Source organism: Symphalangus syndactylus, chromosome 5, assembly GCF_028878055.3.
Source record: "Symphalangus syndactylus isolate Jambi chromosome 5, NHGRI_mSymSyn1-v2.1_pri, whole genome shotgun sequence".
Taxonomy (NCBI): Eukaryota; Metazoa; Chordata; class Mammalia; order Primates; family Hylobatidae; genus Symphalangus; species Symphalangus syndactylus.
Genome location: NC_072427.2, coordinates 122,791,076 through 122,812,526, shown reverse-complemented (window position 1 = coordinate 122,812,526; position 21,451 = coordinate 122,791,076). Strand labels below are relative to the sequence as shown.

Here is a 21,451-nt window from a genome sequence, read left to right as displayed (position 1 = left end):
TTACAAATACCAACAAAAAGACTTTAAAAAAAATTTAAAAAACAAATTTTGGAGCTGAAGAATACAATAAATGAATTGAAAAATTCACTACAAGGGTTCAACAGCAGACTTGATCAAGCAGGAAAAAAAAATTCACTAAACAAACACAAGTCATTTGTAATTATCCAGTTAAGGGGAAAAAAGAGAAAAAGAATGAAAAAGGTGAAAAAATCTTAATGGACTCATAGGCCACCATTAAACAGAACAGCTTATGCATTATGAGAGTTTGAGGACAAGAGAGATGGAAAGGACCAGAAAGCTTATTTAAATAAATAATGCCTGAAAACTACCCAAATATAGAGAAGGAAATGGAGATCCATTTTCAAGAAGCCCAAAGATCACCAAATTAAATGAAACAAAAAAAAAAACCACACTAAAATATAATCAAATTGTCAAAAGTCAAAGAGAATTTTAAAAAAAGGAAGAGAAAAGCAACTCATCATGTACAAGGGAACCTCCACAAGATCATCAGTAGATTTTCCAGCAGAAACCTTGCAGTCCAGGAGGGAGTGGGACAATATTTTCAAAAGGCTGAAAAAAAAATCTGCCAACAAAGAATAACAGACCCAGCTAAACTCTCCTTCAAAAACGAAAGAGAGATAAAGACTTTCTCAGAGAGAAACTCTTAGGGAGTTAATCACCACTAGACCTGCCTTACAAGAAATGCCAAAGGGAGTCTGTCAGATTGAAATGAAAGGATGCAAAACAGCAACATGATAGCATGAAAAAATATGAAAGTCATTGGTAAAGGCAAATATATGGATGAATACAGAATACTGTATTACTGTAATGGTGGTAGTTAAATCACTTTTCATTCAAATATAAAAGCTGACAGACAAAACTATTTAAAATAACTATAACCACAATAGCTTAAAGGTACATAATATGAACAGATGCAAATTGTGACATTTGAAAGTATAGCATTTTTGTATGTGATTAAACTTAAGTTGTTATCAACTTAAACTATCATAACTATAAAATATCTTATGTAATCTCCAAGGCAACCAGAGAAAAGTACCTATAGAACCTACATAAAAGAAAAACACAAAGGAATCAAAGCATCTTAATATGAAAGACTGACAAAACACAAAGGAAGACAGCAAGAGACAAAAAGACAAAAGAACTACTATATAACAGAAAACGAGTAACAAAATGGTAATAGTAAATCCTTTCCTGTAATAATTACTTTAAATGTGAATGGATTAAGTTCACCAATCAAAAGATATAAAGTATTAAATGGATTTTTAAAAAATCATCACCCAACTATATGCTGCCTGCAAGAAACTCACTTGAGATTTAAGGACACACGTAGTCTAAAAGTGAAAGGATGGAAAAAAATATTCTATGAAAATGGCAAACAAAAGAGAGAAGAGGTGGTCATATTTAAAAGAGACACAGCCGACTTTAAGTCAAAAACCATTACAAGAGACAGATATGGACATTTCATAAAAGGGTCAATCCACCAGGATGATATAGCAATTATAAGTCTACATGCCCCCAACATCAAATCATCAAAATATATGAAGCAACCATTGATAGAACTGAAGAGAGACTTAGACAGCATTACAATAATAGTAAGAGGTGTCAATATTTCACTTTCAACACCAGATAGGAAATCCAGACAGATCAATAAGGAAACAGAGGACTTGAACAACCCTATAGACCAAATGGACCCAACACATATACAAAACATTCTGCCCAACAACAGCAGAATGCACATTCTGTGTCAAGGTAGCACAGACTTTTGCCAAGAATAGATCACATGTTAGAGCACAAAAGAAATCTCAACAAATTTAAGATTAAGATTATGTCAAATATATTTTCTGACCACAATGTGATGAAACTAGAAATCAATAGCAAAAGGAAAAGTGGAATCCTCACCAAAATGTGGAAATTAAACAGTATTCTTGAATAGCCATTGGCTCAAAAAAGAAATTTGAAAATATTTTGAGACAAATGAAAGTGAAATACAACATACCAAACCTCATGGCATACAGCAAAAGCAGTACTAAGGAGGAAGTTCAAGCAATAAATGCATATAATTAAAAGGAGAAAGATCTCAGACAATTTAATTTTATACCTCAAAGAGCTAGAGTCATGTAACAAATTTATACATGTACCCCCTGAATCAAAAATAAAAGCTGAAATTATTTTTAAAAATAACTAGAGAAAGAGGTACAAACCAAGCCCAAAGTAACCAGAAAGAAAGGAATCATATAGATTAGAGTAGAAATAAATACAATAGGAAAAACAACAACAGTAAGAGTTGGTTTTCTGAAAAGAAACATAATGGACAAACCCTTAGCTAGACTAAGAAAAAAAGAGAAAAAGCTAAAATAAATAAAACCATGAGGGAAAGAAAAAACATGATGACAGAAATTGAGAATCTTAAGAGACTTACGAAAAGTTATAGACCAACAAAGTGGAAACACTAGAAAAACAGACAAACTCCTAGAAACATAAAACCTACCAAAACTAAATCATGAAAAACAGAAAGTCTAAGCATACCCATAGCCAGTATAGAGAGTGAATCAGTAATCTGAAACCTCCTGACAAAGAAAAGCCCAAGACCAGATGGTTTCACTGGTGACTTCTACCAAACATGCAGAGTATAATTAATGCCAATCCTACTCAAACTCTTCCAAAAAAACTGATCAAGAGGGAACACCTCCAAACTCATTTTGAAGACCAGTATTATTCTGACAACAAAGCCAGACAAAGACAACACAAGAAAAGTATACTAAAAGCTGATTGCCCCAATTAACATGCAAAAATCCCCAACAAAAGACTAGTAAATTGAATCACATTAAAAGGATCCTATGCCACAACAAAGTGGGATTTATTCCTGGGATTGAAGGATGATTCAACATATGAAAATCAATATGAAACACCACATTAACAGAACAAAGAATAAAATCACATGATCATCTCAAAATACGCAGAAAAAGCATTTGACAAAATTAAACATCCATTCATGATTTAAAAAGAAACTCTCAACAAAAAAGGAACAGCAGAAAAATACCTTATCATAATAAAGTCCATATATGAAAAACCCACAGATAACATCATACTCAATGGCAAAAAACTGAAAGCTTTTTCTGTAAAATCAAGAACATTGCAGGGATGCCCATTCTCATCACTTCTACTAGACGTAATACTAGTAGTCCTAGCCAGTGCAGTTAGGCAAGAAAAAGAAAAGCACACCAATTGGAAAGGAAGAAGTAAAAATGTCCCTATTTGAAGATGACACTATCTTACATACCCTAGGTGCACCATTTTTTAAAAATATTAAAACTAATAAATGAATTCTGTAAAGTTACAAGATAAAAAATTTTAAAAAGTAAAGTTGCAGCATACAAAAATCAGTTGCATTTCTATATAGTAACAACAAGCAACCCCTAAAAATGAAGAAAATGATCTCATCTAAAGTAACATCAAAAAGAACACAACACTAAGGAATAACATTAATGAAGGAGATGAAAGACTTGTAGTAAATTATTATGATTATATGTTGCCTTTGCATTCATTTTGAATATAAGTTGAACTTTCTCAGTCCAGAAGCAGGGCTCAGTCATCCTTAACATACTTCCCAGTTCTATACCACACACAAATGGACTAAGCCAGTAGCCACAGATTAGAACTTGGAGGCATCTTCTCTTGCCTGGCAGACTGGGTTCCCCACTTTCCTGTTGCTTCCTTTAAACAGATCATTCAAGCATTTGCCTGTGAGCTTAAAGTGACCCAAACTCTATTTCCTTACATATCCTGCTAATTAATCCTTTTTTTTTTTAATCTCTCTGCCTGACTCTTCCTTCCTGTTTCTTGCAACCCAGGGATGAAGGACTGCCCTTCTAACCTATTACACCCTCCTTGCCCAGGATCTCTAAGTAAAAATATTTGAACTTATTTCTTATCGTGGTGGTGTATTGAGTTTACATCTTCCATCTGAAGCAAGGGCTGCCCCAGACTGGGTTGTTCCTGGAACACTGGGAAGAATACAAGGCCTAGCTCCCAGCACTGAGACAACGGTCAGCCAGGCATAAACTGAACACTGGTCAGACAAGAGCCACAGGAGTGTCTGCCAACATAAACAAGTTTCCCCTGTGAGTGACTCCTTGGCAAATGAGCAGACAACTAGGCATTAGGTCACCCATCAGGTAAAAGAAATATCCCCTGAAAGCCACACTGTAAACATCCATGTCCAGCTCTCCTTCATTTCTATCAGGGAAGGGTTGTTGCTAGCTGCTCTGGTGCTGGAGCCCCAATTTGAGCTAGGGGCTCTCAAAACCCTTGCACACTGAAAATTAGAAAACATTGACGAGGCCGGGTGCAGTGGCTCATGCTTGTAATCCCAGCATTTTGAGAAGCCAAGATAGGCAGATCACGAAGTCAGGAGATTGAGACCATCCTGGCCAACATGGTGAAACCCTGTCTCTACTAAAATACAAAACATTAGCCGGGCGTGGTGACACGTGCCTGTAGTCCCAGCTACTTGGGAGGCTGAGGCAGAGGAATCGCTTGAACCTGGGAGGCAGAGGTTGCAAGTGAGCTGAGATCTCACCACTGCACTCCAGCCTGGCGACTGGCGACAGAGTGAGACTCCATCTCAAAAAAGAAAAAAAGAAAACATTGATGAAAGCAATTAAAGACACAAATAAATGAATATGTATCCAATGGTCATGGAGTAGAAGACTTAATATTGTTAAAATCTCCATATTGCCCAAAGTGAACCATAGAAATCCCCATCAAAATTCCAATGGCATTTTTTTACAGAAGTGTAAAACAAATTCTAAAATTCATATGGAACCACAAATGACCCCAGATAGCCAAAACTATCTTGAGGAAGAAGGACCAAGCTGGGGTCCTCACACTTCCTGATTTCAAACATGTTACAAGCTACAGTCATCAAAGCAGTGGGGTACTAGTATAAAGATAGACACAGACCAGTGGAATAGAATAGAGAACACAGAAATAAACCCACACATAAACAGTTGAATGAATTTCAACAAGGGTTCCAAGACTATACAACAGGGAAAGGATAGTCTTTTCAACAGAGTAAGGAAAACTAGATATGCACAGGCAAAAGAAAAAAATGGGCCATTATCTTACATCTAACACAAAAATCAAATTAAAATACATTGCAAATTTAAACATAATCCCTGAAACTATAAAACTCCTAGAAGAAAACATGGAAGAAAAGCTTCATAACGTTGGTCTTGACAATGACTTCTTGCATAGACATGACAACAAAAGCACAGACAGTGAAAGCAAAAACAAATAAGTAGAACTATATCAAATGTAAAAGTCTCTGCTCAGGACCGGGCACGATGGCTTATGCCTGTAATCCCAGCACTTTGGGAGGTTGAGGCGGGCAGATCAGGAGGTCAGGAGTTCGAGACCAGCCTGTCCAGCATGGTGAAACCCCATCTCTACTAAAAATAGAAAAAAAAAAAAATTAGCCAGGCATGGTGGCACACGCCTGTAGTCCCAGCTACTTGGGAGACTGAGGCAGGAGAATTGTTTGAACCTGGCAGGTGGAGGTTGCAGTGAGCCAAGATTGTGCCACTGCACTCCAGCCTGGGCGACAGAGTGAGACTCTGTCTCAAAAAAAAAAAGTCTCTGCTCACAAACGAAATAATCAACAGAGTGAAAAGGCAACTTATGGAATGGGAGGAAATATGTGCAGATCACATATCTGATAAAGGGTTACTAGCCTATTGAGCTTTTTTTCATATGTTCCTTGGCCACATAAACGTCTTCTTTTGAGAAGTGTCTGTTCATATACTTTGCCGACTTTTTGATGGAGTTGTCTTTTTCTTGTAAATATGTTTACGTTGCTTGTAAATTCTGGATATTAGACCTTTGTCAGATGGGTAGATTGCAAAAATTTTCTCCCATTCTGTAGGTAGCCTTTCACTCTGACAATAGTTTCTTTTGCTGTGCAGAAGCTCTTTAGTTTAATTACATCCCATTAGTCAATTTTGGCTTTTGTTGCAATTCCTTTTGGCATTTTTGTAATGAAGTCTTTGCCCATGTCTATGTCTTGAATGGTATTGCCTAGGTTTTCTTCTGCTGAATAGAAGATCCTTTCCCTATTGCTTGTTTTTGTCAGGTTCGTCGAAGATCAGATGGTTGTAAATGTGTGGTCTTATTTATGAGGTCTCTGTTCGCCCCATTGGTCTATATGTTTGTTTTGGTACTTGTATTGTGCTGTTTTGGTTGCTGTAGCCTGGTAGTATAGTTTGAAGTCAGGTAGCATGATGCCTCCAGCTTTGTTATTTTTGCTTAGGATTGTCTTGGCTATACAGGGTCTTCTTCGATTCCATATGAAATTTAACATAGCTTTTTCTAATTCTGTGAAGAATGACAATGGTAGTTTGATGGGAATAGCATTGAATCTATAAATTACTTTGGGCAGTATGGCCATTTTCATGATATTGATTCTTCCTATCCATGAGCATGGAATGTTTTCCCATTTGTTTGTGTCCTCTCTTATGTCCTTGAGTAGTGGTTTGTAGTTCTCCTTGAAGAGGTCCTTCACATCCTTTGTTCACTGTATTCCTTGGTATTTTATTCTCTTTGTAGTGATTGTGAATGGGAGTTCATTCATGATTTGGCTCTCTGCTTGCCTATTGTTGGTGTAAAGGAATGTTTGTGATTTCTACACATTGATTTTGTATCCTGAGACTTTGCTGAAGTTGCTTATCAGTTTAAGAAGTTTTTGTGCTGAGATGATGGGGTTTACTAAATATAAAATCATATCGTATGCAAACAAAGACAATTTGACTTCCTCTCTTCCTATTTGAATACCCTTTATTTCCTTCTCTTGCCTGACTACCCTGGCCAGAACTTTCAATATTATGTTGAATGGGAATGGTGAGAGAGGACATCCTTATCTTGCACTGGTTTTCAAAGGGAATGCTTCCATTCAATATGATATTGGTTGTGGGTTTGTCATAAATTGCTCTTATTATTTTGAGATACGTCCCATCAATACCTAGTTTATTGAGAGTTTTTAACATTAAGGGATGTTAAAGTTTATCAAAGGCCTTTTCTGCCTCTATTGAGAAAATCATGTGATTTTCGTCTTTGGTTCTGTTTATGCGATGGATTATGTTTAATGATTTGCGTATGTTGAACCAGCCTTGCATCCCAGGGATGAAGCTGACTTGATCGTGGTGGATAAGTTTTTTGATGTGCTGGTGGATTCTGTTTGCCAGTATTTTATTGAGGATTTTTGCATCGATGTTCATCAGGGATATTGGCCTGAAGTTTTCTTTTTTTGTTGTGTCTCTTCCTGGTTTTGGTATCAGGATGATGCTGGCCTCATAAAATGAGTACGGAGGAGTCCCTCCTTTTCAATTGTTTGGAATAGTTTCAGAAGGAATGGTACCAGCTCCTCTTTGTATTTCTGGTACAATTCAGCTGTGAATCTGTCTGGTCCTGGGCTTTTTTTGGTTGGTAGGCTATTAATTACTGCCTCAATTTCAGAGCTTGTTATTGGTCTATTCAGGGATTCAACTTCTTCCTGGTTTAGTCTTGATAAGGTGTATGCATCCAGGAATTTATCCATTTCTTCTAGATTTTCTAGTTTACTAGTGTAGAGGTGTTTATAGTATTCTCTGATGGTAGTTTGTGTTTCTGCGAGCTCAGTGGTGATATCCCCTTTATCATTTTTTATTGTGTCTATTTGATTCTTCTCTCTCTTCTTCTTTTTTAGTCTAGCTAGCCATCTATGTATTAATTTAAAAAAAAAACAGCTCCTGGATTCGTTGATTTTTTGGAGGGTTTTTTCTGTCTCTATCTCCTTCAGTTCTTCCATGCTGTTAGTTATTTCTTGTCTTCTGCTAGCTTTTGGATTAGTTTGCTCTTGCCTCTCTAGTTCTTTTAATTGTAATGTTAGGGTGTCGATTTGAGAACTTTCTAGCTTTCTGATGTGGGCATTTAGTGCTATAAATTTCCCCCTTAATGCTGCTTTAGCTGTGTCCCAGAGATTCTGGTACACTGTCTCTTTGTTCTCATTGGTTTCAAAGAACTTCTTGATTTCTGCCTTAATTTCATTACCCAGGAGTCATTCAGAAGCAGGTTGTTTAATTTGCATGAAATTGTGTCATTTTGAATGAGTTTCTTAATCCTGAGTTCTAATTTAATTGCACTGTGGTCTGAGAGACAGTTTTTTTTGTGATTTCAGTTCTTTTGCATTTGCTGAGGAGTGTTTTATGTCCAATTATGTGTTCAATTTTAGAAAAAGTGCCATGTGGCACTGAGAAGAATGTATATTCTGTTGATTTGGGGTAGAGAGTACTGTAGACATCTAGTAGGTCCACTTGATCCAGAGCTGAGTTCAAGTGCTGAATATCCTTGTTAATTTGCAGTCTCATTGATGTGTCTAATACTGACAGTGGGGTGTTAAAGTCTCCCACTATTATTGTGTGGGAGTCTAAGTCTCTGTAGGTCTCTAAGAACTTGTTTTATGAATCTGGTTGCTCCTGTATTGAGTGCATATATATTCAGGATAGTTAACTCTTCTTGTTGAACTGTTCCCTTTACCATTATGTAATGCCCTTCTTAGTCTTTTTTTATCTTTCTTGGTTTAAAGTCTGTTTTGTCAGAGACTAGGATCACAAACCCTGCTTTTTTTTGCTTTCCATTTTCTTGATAAATTTTCTTCCATCCCTTTATTTGGAGCCTGTTTCTTTGCACATAAGATGGGTCTCCTGAATACAGGACACTAATGGGTCTTGATTCCCTATCCCATTTCCCAGTCTGCGCCTTTTCATTGGGGCATTTAGCTCATTTACATTTAAGGTTAGTATTGTTATATGTGAATTTGATCCTGTCATCATGATGGTATTTGGTTATTTTGCACACTAGTTGATACGGTTTCTTCATAGTGTCATTGGTCTTTATAATTTAATGTATTTTTTCAGTGGCTGGTACGGGTTTTTCCTTTCCATATTTAGTGTTTCTTTCAGGAGCTCTTGCACAGCAGGCTTGGTGGTAACGAAATCCCTCAGCATTTGCTTATCTGGAAAGGATTTTATTTCTCCTTCACTTATGAATCTTAGTTTGGCTGGATACGAAATCCTGGGTTGAAAATTCTTTTCTTTAAGAATGTTGACTATTGACCCCCAATCTCTTCTGGCTTGTAGAGTTTCTGCTGAGAGATCTGCTGTTAGTCTGATGGGCTTCCCTCTGTGGGCAACATGGCCTTACTCTCTGGCTGTCCTTAGCAGTTTTTCCTTCATTTTGACCTTGGAGAATCTGAAGATTATATGCCTTGGGGTTGATCTTCTCGTGGAGTATCTTAATGACGTTCTCTGTATTTCTTGAATTTGCATGTTGGACTGTCTTGCTAGGTTGGGGAAGTTCCCCTGGATAATATCCTAAAGTGTTTTTTTCAGATTGTTTCCATTTTCCCCTTTTCCTTCTGGCCCTCCAATCAATCATAGGTTTGGTGTTTTTATGAAGTCCCATATTTCTTGCAGCTTTGTTCCTTCCTTTTCGTTTTTTCTCTATCTGCATGTCTTATTTCAGTAAGGTAGTCTTCGAACTCTGATATCCTTTCTTCTGCTTAGTCAATTCGGCTGTTAATACTTGTGTATATTTCACGAAGTTCTCATACTGTGTTTTTCGCTCCATCAGGTCATTTATGTTCCTCTCTAAACTGATTATTCCAGTTAGCAATTCCTCTAACCTTTTATCAAGGTTCTTAGGTTCTTTGCATTGGGTTAGAACATGCTCCTTTAGCTCATCATAGTTTTTTATTACCCATTTTCTGAAGCCTACATCTACCAATTCATCCACTTGATCCTCTGTCCAGTTCTGCACCCTTGATGGAGAGATGTTGCAATCATTTGGAGGAGAAGAGGTACTCTGGCCTTTTGGGTTTTCAGCACTTTTTTTTTGTTAATTCTTTCTCATCTTCATGAGTTTGTCTCATTTTGGTCTTTGAGGCTGCTGACCCTTGGATGGCGTTTTTGTGGGGACCTTTTGTTGTTATTGTTGTTGTCAATACTGTTGTTGCTTTCTGCTTGTTTTTCTTTCAATAGTCAGGTTCCTCTTCTGCAGGGCTGCTGCGGTTTGCTGGGGGTTCACTTCAGGCCTTATTTATCTGATTCACTCCCATGCCTGGAGATGTCACTCAAGGAGGCTGGAGAGCAGCAAAACTGGGTGCCTGCTCCTTCTTCTGGGACCTCTGACCTCGAGGGGCACCAACCTGATGCCAGTAGGATCACTCTTGTATAGGGTGTCTGACAACCCCTGTTGAAGGGTCTCACCCAGTTGAGTGGCATGGGGAGCAGGACCCATTTAACAAAGCACTTTGTCTCTTGGTGGAGAGGCTGTTTCACTGGGCGGAAACCCATGTATCTGGGCTGCCCAGATTCCTCAGAACAAGCAGGAGGAGAGGCTAAGTCTGCTGGTGCGCAGAGACTGTGGCCACCCCTCCCCCCCCAGGGGCTCAGGTCCAAGAAAATTCAAATTCTATCCCTAAGTCTCTGGCTGGAGTTACCGGAGATCCTACAGGGAAGCCCCACTCACTGAGGGAGGATGGGTCAGGGTTAGACCTGAAGAGACCCTCTGGCCGCAGACTACCACAGGCAGTGTGTTGAGCTGTGGGGACAAGTCTTGGGACCAAGTCCTTCAGCCTCCCTGGCTCCAGCAGGGGAAACGTGCAGCCTGGAGCTATAGAAATTGGTGCTGCCCTTCCCCCGCCCAGGGAGCTTAGCATGTTAGGCAGTTGTGAGTCCCATTGCTGATTGCTGCCCCTCCCTCAGGGAGCTCAAAAGGCTTAGACAGCAGGCAGCAGCAGCCAGTGGTGGCTGCCCCTCCCTCGGGGAGTTCAGCAGGGCTTAAGCAGATTCCAGCTGAGAATGTGCACATTCCGGAGTTGGGATGCTAGACCTTGGTGGGTTTGCAAGTGGGATCTTCTGATCAGTGGGTTGCACAGTTCTGTGGAAAAAGCACAGTTTCCCCCGGCTGGGTAGCCTGCCCACTCACTGCCTCCCTTGGCTGGAGGCAGGGGGTTCCCCTTCTCCGTATGTCTCTCAGGTAGGCTGCCCACCACACTGCTCTTCCTTCTCTCCGTGGGTCATGCCAGCCTTCTAGTCAATTTTTAAGAGAGAACCTGGATACCTTGGTTGCCGGTGAAGGATTCACATGCATATTATGGCTTTTTTTATGGGAGCCTCTGAATGTTGCTGTTACCAGTCAGCCTTTTTGGCCCTGCCCTGGCTTCCCTACTTTTGAGGGTTTGGGTCTCAGACTGGCTTTCTTGCTCCTCAGCTTGCAGACGGCCTATTGTGGGACTTCATCTTGTGATTGTGTGAGTCAATTCTCCTTAATAAACTCCCCTTCGTGTATACATATATCCTATTAGTTCTGTCCCTCTAGAGAATCCTGATACAGCAACAAAAAAATTGATAAGTAGGACCTAATTAAACTAAAGAGCTTCTGCACAGCAAGAGAACCATCAAGAGAGTAAACAGACAACCCACAGATTGGGAGAAAATATTCACAAACTGTGCATTCAACAAAGACTTAATATCGAGAATTGATAAGGAACTTAAATCATCAAGCAAAAAGTGAATATTCCCACTAAAAAGTCAGCAAAGGACATGAACAGACACTTCTCAAAAGAAGACATACAAGCGGCAAACATGAAAAAATGCTCATGATCACTAATCATCAGAGAAATGCACATCAAAATAACAATGAGATACCATCTCACACCAGTCAGAAAAATTTTTGTTAAAAAGTCAAAAAACAACAGACGTTGGTGAGGCTGCAGAGAAAAGGGGACACTTAACACACTCTTGGTGCGAATGAAATGAGTCCAGCCACTGTGGAGAGCCATTTGGAGATTTCTCAGAAAACTAACAGTTGAACTACCATTTGACTCAGCAACCCTATTACTGAGTAATTCCCAAAAGAAAATAAATCATTCTATCGAAAGGACACCTACACCCATATGCCTATCACATTGCTATTCATAACAGCAAAAAATATAGAATAAACCCAGGTGCCCATCAACAGTGGATAGGATTAAGAAAATGTGGTAAATATACACTATGCAGTACTATGCAGCCATTAAAAAATGAACAAAATTATATTCTTTGCAGCTACACAGATGCAGCTGGAGGCCATTATCTTAAGCAAACTAATGCAGAAACAGAAAACCAAATGCCACATGTTTTCACTTATAAATGGAAGCTAAACATTGGGCACACATGGACACAAAGATGGGAACAATAGCCAGTGGGAATTACTAGAGGTAGCACAGAGAGAGGAGGACAGGAGCTGAAAAACTACCTCTTGGGTACTGTGCTTACTATCTGGGTGATGGGTTCAACTGTATCCCAAACTTCGGCATTCTGCAATATGCCTTTGTAACAAACCTGCACATGTACCCCCTGATTCTAAAATAAAAGTGGGAGAAAGAAAACAAACAAACAAAAAACACACAAACAAAACAGAAAATCCCAAGTATTGTTGAGGATGTAGAAAGATTGGAATCCTGGTGCACTGTTCATAGAAATGTAAAATGGTGTAGTCACTATAGAAAACAGTATGAAAGTTCCTCAAAAAATTAAAAATAAAACTACCAGACTATCCTGCGATCTCTTATATGTCCAAAAGAACGGAAATCAGGATCTTGAAAAGATATTTGCATTCCCATGTTCATTGCAGCATTATTCACAATAGCCAAGAGGTGGAAGCAACCTAAATGTCCATGAATAGAAAAACAGATAAGGGCGGCCAGGCACGGTGGCTCACGCTTGTAATCCCAGCACTTTGGGAGGCCGAGGCGGGCGGATCACGAGGTCAGGAGATCGAGACCACGGTGAAACCCCGTCTCTACTAAAAATACAAAAAATTAGCCGGGCGTGGTGGTGGGCGCCTGTAGTCCCAGCTACTCGGAGAGGCTGAGGCAGGAGAATGGCGTGAACCCGGGAGGCGGAGCTTGCAGTGAGCCGAGATTGCGCCACTGCACTCCAGCCTGGGCGACAGAGCGAGACTCCGTCTCAAAAAAAAAAAAAAAAAGATGGAAATTCAAGTCACTTTGGGTTGTGCTAGGCCTCAACTGATTTGCATATATCAGTTTTGAGTTTAGGATACAATTATCATGATTTGCTGTGCATTTAGTATAGAGTTTCAGTCATGCAACATTAAAAAAAATTCTACAGATTTGCTATGAGCTTACAGTTAACAATACCATACTCAACACTTAAAAATTTGTTGAGAGTAAAAAATAGAAACAAAATGAATAAAATGGAATTCAATAAAGAACAGAGAAAAATAGTGGGAAAAGATTCAATAGTAAATAAGATCCCTATTAAGGGATTACTGACTTCTGGAATGTACAATATATACTTTTAAAAGTTTATGACTCAAGTATTACCCCTGTAATAATGTCTTTTCAAAAACATTTGATGGGAAATAAGTTCGACAGATGCTTTGTCTTAGAGATTGTAGAATAATATTATTTTACACTTTATGCAAGTATATGAGATGACCTATATACAAGACACTCAGTTACTTACGTTGGTCCCAGAATCATAGAAACTTATTTAATCACAGATTGTTTTGTTCGTGTAATAAATTTTGAACACAATTGCATTATAAGTTTTTATATTTTAAAATACTTAAAATAAGTGTATATATTATTATATGACTAGTAAGTTCTAAAATACACACTGGCCTTGGACTTCCCTAAAACCATCCAGAGAAGAAACTGGCCCAAAGAGTTTATAGACAAACTGTCATTCAAATATAATGATGGTGTGCTTTATATCTAAGGCATAAACCTCAGTGATGGAGGAAAAAGTGATAAACTCAATTACATGAAAATAAAATATTTTTCATGGCAAAAATACCAGAAAAAATAATCATGGGACAAAGGACAAATTGGGAAAAGAATACATAAAACTCATTTCACAGACAAATACTTATTTTCCCTAATATAGAAATATGCAAGCTAATTTTTGTAATGGACAACCCAATAGAAAAAAATGGGTAAAAAAAATTATGAACCACAGGCCGGGTGCAGTGGCTCACACCTGTAATCCCAGCACTTTGGGAGGCCGAGGCGGGCGGATCACGAGGTCAGGAGATCCAGACCACGGTGAAACCCCGTCTCTACTAAAAATACAAAAAATTAGCCGGGCGTGGTGGTGGGCGCCTGTAGTCCCAGCTACTCGGAGAGGCTGAGGCAGGAGAATGGCGTGAACCTGGGAGGCAGAGCTTGCAGTGAGCCAAGATTGTGCCACTGCACTCCAGCCTGGTCAACTGAGTGAGACTCCATATCAAAAAAAAAAAAAATTATGAACCAGAAACTTACAGAAATATCGTAAGCTCTTAAACATGAAAATAAGTTGAAACTCGCTTATAATAAGTTAAAATTAGAACCAATATTGATGTACCCATTTTTCATATAATCTCATCAAAGATCATAAACTTTGATAAAACATTGTGTTGGTGAGAGTGGGGGAAATCAGACACTCTTACACTTGTTTGTGTCAGGGTAAACTGTTATAAATTCTAAAGAAGGCAATTTGCAATATTTATCAAATTACAAATGCAGATACCTTTTGATTTAGCAATTCTATTTCTAGAAACAGATTCTGTATTCTGTAACATGTGAAATAACATATGTACCCAGTTTTTTTTGCTGCATTTTCTTTACTAGAAAAATATTGAAAATCCTAAATGTCCATTAGTGTCTCTTCATATAAATTTTGGAACATCAATATAACAAAATACCATTAAGCCATTAAAAAGAATGAGAAAGTACTTTTTTAAAACTAATCAAGAAAGATCTCCAAGATATATTGTTGAGAATGTTGAAGAACATTATGTAAATTAGGCTACCACCTATGTACTGATTTTTCTCACTATGTAAAAGGTGGGGAAATATAATTCCTTGTATCTGCATAAATATCTCAAGAATAAAAAATAGAAGGAACTCTGTGGTTGGTTCAGTAATATGAGAAGGAATTTTGAATCATATTAATCTATTTTTTAATGTTATGCATTAAGTATCTCATCTGGTCTTAGTGGAAATCAGGACACTAAAAGTGTATCATTTTCTTAAAAGTACATATAATTTGAAATTAAAACTAAGAATAAAATTTTATCACTTCCACACCTGAGTTATTTCTGTCTTCTGATCCAGGTCATCATGTACTTCACCTGACAAAACAAAAATTGAGAATTAAAAGTAAGTGAAACTGAAATTAGATTTAGACATTTAGTTTTAAGGAATACACTTATTATTTATTACATCACCATTACTAAATGGCATTATGAATTTAAACAGGGGAATGGCTTTAGGAGTGTTTTCAAATTGTAACCATAAACATGGCAATTATGCAGTGAGACATTCGTGTTTGTCCAAGATAGGACTAAGTGCAGTAGGCATTAAAACAAAAAATGAAGCAATCATGTTTTTCTGTAAATGTTATCATTCTGTTATTACATTATCTATGATATTTGCAAGAGGCAAATTTCTATCTTCCACGTCATTCCCACTGTTGAGAAATCCAAAATGATATCCTTGCCAGGCAAATTCTTCCCAATGCAGAACTTTGCCTATCTTGGTTTGGGCCAGATACATCTGTGTAATATCAAGATCAAATTAGCATGTAAGCCTTAAACAATGCCAGTACTTTCTGCAGTCAGAAAACATAGCCACCCATATGCTAGAAATTTAAAATAACTTTTTTCTTAGTATAAAGCTAATATGTACTTATTATAGATCTAATGGAAAATAAGGGACATTTACAATAGAAAATAAAAATCACTTCCCTTCATCCAGAAATAACTAGTATTTGTAGAATGATTTTTATTGTGTATTTTTATATACACATATATTCACCATATTGTTCATAATCTTCTTGTTCTTACGGTTTTTAACCATGTAAAGTATGAGAATTTCTCCTATCAAATTGTTGTGAATCTTATTTTGAATCGTTGTATAGTAGCCCATGATTATAGATGTAGCATAATTTATTTTCGTTTTCCCTATTGTGAGGCATTAATTTTTTTAATTTTTACTTGGCATTGGAAGGTTTCATACTATTTGCCAGGATTATGTTTCTTATAATGAGTTACTTAAAGAAAATATCATCAGAGTGAACAGACAACCTACAGAATGAGAGAAAATTTTTGCAATCTATGCATCTGACAAAGGTCTAATATCCAGAATCTACAAGGAACTTAAACAAATTTACAAGAGAAAAAACCCAACAACCCCCACTAAAATGTGGGCAAAGGACATGAACAGACACTTCTCAAAAGAAGAATAAATGGGGACAACAAAAATATGAAAAAAAGCATAACATTACCGATCATTGTAAAGAAATGCAAATCAAAACCACAATGAGAAACCATCTCATGCCAGTCAGAATGGGTGTTACTAAAAGGTCAAAAAATAACAGGTGCTGGCAAGGTTGTGGAGAGAAAGAAACTCTTACAGTGGGGCTGTAAATTAGTTCAACCATTGTGGAAGACAGTGTGGCAATTCCTCAAGGACCTAAAGGCAGAAATAACATTTGATCCAGCATTCCAATTACTGGGTATATACCAAAGGAATATAAATCATTCTATTATAAAGATACACACACATATGTTCATTGCAACACTATTCACAATAGAAAAGACATGGAATTAGCCTAATGCCCATCACTGATAGACTGGGTAAAGAAAATGTGGTACATATACACTGTGGAATACTATGCAGCCATAAAAAGGAATGAGGTCATGTCCTTTGCCGGGACATGGATGGAGCTAGAATCCATCATCCTCAGCAAACTAACACAGGAACAGGAAACCAAACACTGCATGTTCTCACTTATAAGTGGGAGCTGAATGATGAGAACACATGGACACATGCGGGATACAGCACACACTGGGGCCTGTTGATGTGGGAAGGGAGAGCATCAGGAAGAATAGCTAAAGGATGCTGGGCTTAATACCTAGGTGATGGGATGATCTGTCTAGGAAACCACCATGGCATACGTTTACCTATGTAACAAACCTGCACATCCTGAACATGTACCCCTGAACTTAAAAGTTAAAAAAAAAAAATCAACCTGTGCCAGGCTCTTAAATTATCACTGATCCTTACAATAAATTTGCAAAGTGAAGATTTTCATTTCTGTTTTATGGATAATGGAACCAAAGAATGGTTCAAAATGACATGACTAAATGAAAACTAAAGTAAGCATAGTAGGTTTTTAAATCTAAGTTATCTCTCTCTTCGCTATGAGCTCAATGCTATGAGCACCAACCACTTGATAAGCAGTTCTATTTGTTGTTTTTCTGGGGTGCTGGTCTGAATCTGAAATGCTGTATGGCTGCTGTGTGGGAGGAGTCCCTGAGCTAGTGAATGAATCTGGCCTAGCACCTGGAATTTAAATCTCAAATTCACTGTGTTATACTCTAGTGGTTACCCTGTATGCAGTCACTGTAATAAAATGATGGAAAAGAGAAAAAGAAAAAAAACTGTGTCTTTGTGTTGAATGGTCTGCCTCCTCCCTACAATGAAAGCCCATTTACAGGGCTGGTGATGAAAGTGAAGAAAAATTGCCTAAGAAGATAATATTTCTTAGCAAGGAAACAGAAGATTTAGATAAATTAAAGTCAAATGTTAAATTTTCCCAAGGCCTGCATCTGTGATATTGATACCCCCAACTTGTATGAAAACAAGGAAAAATGATTCTGAAACATTCTGTGAGTGCTTTAGTAAGAATTTCTTTTAATGATGTTATAAATGCATTATAAATTATAACAGCATATAAATTAAGAGTCTAAAGGGATTACTTAAATCTTTAAGTTACTTTTCTGCATTTCATGAGAGGAATTACAAGCTATCATGGGATTTGTGAATTTGGAGATTTGCAAAAATCTTGTGAAAGTCAAGAGCCTTCTCCAAAAATAGGACCTTTATCACAAATTGTGATAAACATTTCTACAAATGAATCTTGGTCCACATGTCTGATAATTCCTTTAAGATTGCTTCCTAGAAGTGATTGTATTATTAGATCAATATGTTGCAAAAGAAATCCAAAAGGTCCCCAAAATTCAAAATATTTTCAATATTCTGATTAAAAGTTTCCCATTTAAACTATGTTTTGGGTTAAAGCAGTATTTTTAGAAAGCCTCTGAAAATAATGTCCAATGGGAACTTTTTAAGGAAAGGTTCTATGTTATTTAACAGTCATTATGATACTGATATTAGATTAATATATTGATATAACAATGCAACTGTGGGCTTGTGGAAGTCCAGGTTGGAAATCATCTTGTCTACTGCCAGAGAAGGCAGGAGAGGAAGCTGAGAGTGGAAGACATCTGAGGAAACCATAATGACCATGGGTTATAGGGCTGTGGGTAACCAAAGGAGGTAAAAAAGTAAGAGATTGCAAACATCAACTTCTTCTATTTCTTAGTTTTGTTCAGGGTCAAATCTTCCTTTAAAATACTTGGCAATGTGTGAAGTTTCCCATCGGGGACAAAGGAAAAGTTTCCCCTCTTTCTTGGATTTGCTTTACTTCCTGAGATTTCCGTATTGAGAAACTGGACACTCAGAGTCCCATGAAGGGACATTGGGAGACCAGAGGAATCCACAGAAAGTTCCACAGAGCCTCTGTGCTCTCAGCAGAAGGAACAATCTGCAAAACGGCCAGTGTTGGGGTGACAAGGGTCACATATAAATGGAATGCTTGAAAAGCCAAATATAGAGCATGTATTCTGATAAAAGCATGCAAACAAGAAGTGGGTATTAATGAAACAGCTTATCTGGCCATTCAAGACAGCCCCGTAAATGAATAGTAGATTCCCAAAACCATGTGCACTTACATAAACCCCAGAGCTGATAGGAATCAAGTATAAAATGCTGCCCTTACTGAGATAACTCAGGCTACCAAGAACTTGCTCTCCCTAGGATATGGTTCTATTCAGCACTACAAAACAGAATCACACAGCTGGGGGGACCTGGGCAAGATGGCCAAATAGGAACAGCTCTGGTCTGTAGCTCCCAGTGAGATCAACACAGAAGGGGGGCAATTCTGCATTTCCAACTAAGGTAACTGGCTAATCTCATTGGGACTGGTTAGACACTGGGTGCAGCCCATGAAGGGCGAGCAGAAGTAGGGTGGGGTGTCACCTCACCAGAGAAGTGCAAGGAGTCAGGGAACTCCCTCCCCTAGCAAAGGGAAGCCTTGAGGGACTGTGCCGTGAAGAACGGTGCATTCCAGCCCAGATACTATGCTTTTCCCATGGTCTTCGCAACCCGCAGACCAGGAGATTCCCTCAGGTGCCTACACCACCAGGGCCCTGGGTTTTAAGCACAAAACTGGGCAGCCATTTGGGGCAGACACAAAGCTAGCTGCAGGAGTTTTTTTTCATACCCCAATGGCACCTAGAACGCCAGTGAGACAAAACCATTCACACCCCCGGAAAGGGGGCTGAAGTCAGGGAGCCAAGTGGTCTAGCTCAGCAGATCCCATCCCCATGGAGCCCAGCAAGCTAAGATCCACTGGCTTGAAATTCTCACTGCCAGCACAGCAGTCTGAAGTTGACCTAGGACGCTCAAACTTGGTGGTGAGAGGGGCATCCACCATTACAGAGGCTTGAGTAGGCAGTTTTCCCCTCACAGTGTAAACAAAGCCAGGATGTTCAAACCAGACGGAGCCCACCGCAGCCCAGCAAAGCCTCTGTAGCCAGACTGCCTTTCTAGATTCCTCCTCTCTGGGCAGGACATCTCTGAAAGAAACATAGCAGCCCCAGTCAGGGGCTTATAGATAAAACTCCCATCTCCCTGGAACAGAGCACCCGGGGGAAGGGGTGGCTGTGCGTGCAGCTTCAGCAGAAATATATGTTCCTGCCTGCTGGCTCTGAAGAGAGCAGCAGATCTCCCAGCACAGTGCTCCAGCTCTCCTAAGGGACAGACTGCCTCCTCAAGTGGGTCCCTGACCCCTGTGTATCCTGACTGGGAGACATCTCCCAGCAGAGGTTGACAGACACCTTATACAGGAGAGTCCTGGCTGACATCTGGCAAGTGCTCGTCTGTGATGAAGCTTCCAGAGGAAAGAACAGGCAGCAATCTTTGCTGTTCTGCAGACTCCACTGGTGATACTCAGGCAAACAGGGTCTGGAGTGGACCTCCAGCAAACTCCAGCAGACCTGCAGCTGAGGGGCCTGATTGTTAGAAGGAAAACTAACAAACAGAAGTGAATAGCATCACCATCAACAAAAAGGACGTCCACACAAAACGCCATCCGAAGGTCACCAACAACAAAGACCAAAGGTAGATAAATCCACAAAGATGAGGAAAAGCCAGTGCAAAAAGGCTGAAAATTCCAAAAAACCAGAATGCCTCTTCTCCTGCAAAGGATCACAACTCCTCACCAGCAAGGGAACAAAACTGGACAGAGAAGGAGTTTGACAAATTGACAGAAGTAGGGTTCAGAAGGTGGGTAAAAACAAACTCCTCCCAGCTAAAGGAACATGTTCTAACCCAATGCAAGGAAGCTAAGAACTTCGTAAAAAGGTTAGATGAATTGCTAGCTAGAATAACCAGTTGGGAGAAGAACATAAGTGACCTGATGGAGCTGAAAAACACAGCACAAGAACTTTGTGAAGCACACACAAGAATCAATAGCTGAATCAATCAAGTGGAAGAAAGGATATCAGAGAGATTGAAGATCAACTTAATGAAATAAAGTATGAAGAAAAGATTAGAGAAAAAAGAATGAAAAGGAATGAACAAAGCCTCCAAGAAATATGGGACTATGTGAAAAGATCAAACCTATGTTTCATTGGTGTACCTGAAAGTGATGGGGAGAATGGAACCAAGTTGGAAAACACTCTTCAGGATATCATCCAGGAGAACTTCCCCAACCTAGCAAGGCAGGCCAACATTCAAATTCAGAAGATACAGAGAACACCACAAAGATACTCCTCGAGAAGGGCAACTCCAAGACACATACTCATCAGATTCATCAAGGTTGAAATGAAGGAAAAAATGTTAAGCAAAGCCAAAGAAAAAGGTCAGGTTACCCACAAAGGGAAGCCCATCAGACAAACAGTGGATCTCTCTGCAGAAACTCTACAAGCCAGAAGAGAGTGAGGGTCAATATTCAACAGTCTTAAAGTAAAGAATTTTCAACCCAGAATTTCATATCCAGCCAAACTAAGCTTCATAAGCGAAGGAGAAATAAACTCCTTTACAGACAAGGAAATGTTGAGAGATTTTTGTCACCACCAGGCCTGCCTTACAAGAGCTCCTGAAAAAAGCACTAAATATGGAAAGGAAAAACCCACACCAGCCACTGCAAAAACATACCAAATTGTAAAGACCGTCGACACTATGAAGAAACTGCATCAATTAACGGGCAAAATGACCAGCTAG

The 21,451-nt window shown here is 38.8% G+C and overlaps 1 protein-coding gene across 9 annotated transcripts in view; it reads right to left on the bottom strand.

The window, feature by feature from the left end:
- Positions 1 to 21,451, bottom strand: part of ATP8B4 (ATPase phospholipid transporting 8B4 (putative)) — a 319,170-nt gene that overhangs the window by 96,436 nt on the left and 201,283 nt on the right. For all 9 annotated transcript variants that reach the window (XM_055279071.2, XM_055279077.2, XM_055279072.2 and 6 more), the window contains one exon: positions 15,188 to 15,231. In XM_055279071.2, the coding sequence (XP_055135046.2) occupies positions 15,188 to 15,231 (44 nt within the window). The remainder of the gene's footprint in view (positions 1 to 15,187; positions 15,232 to 21,451) is intronic.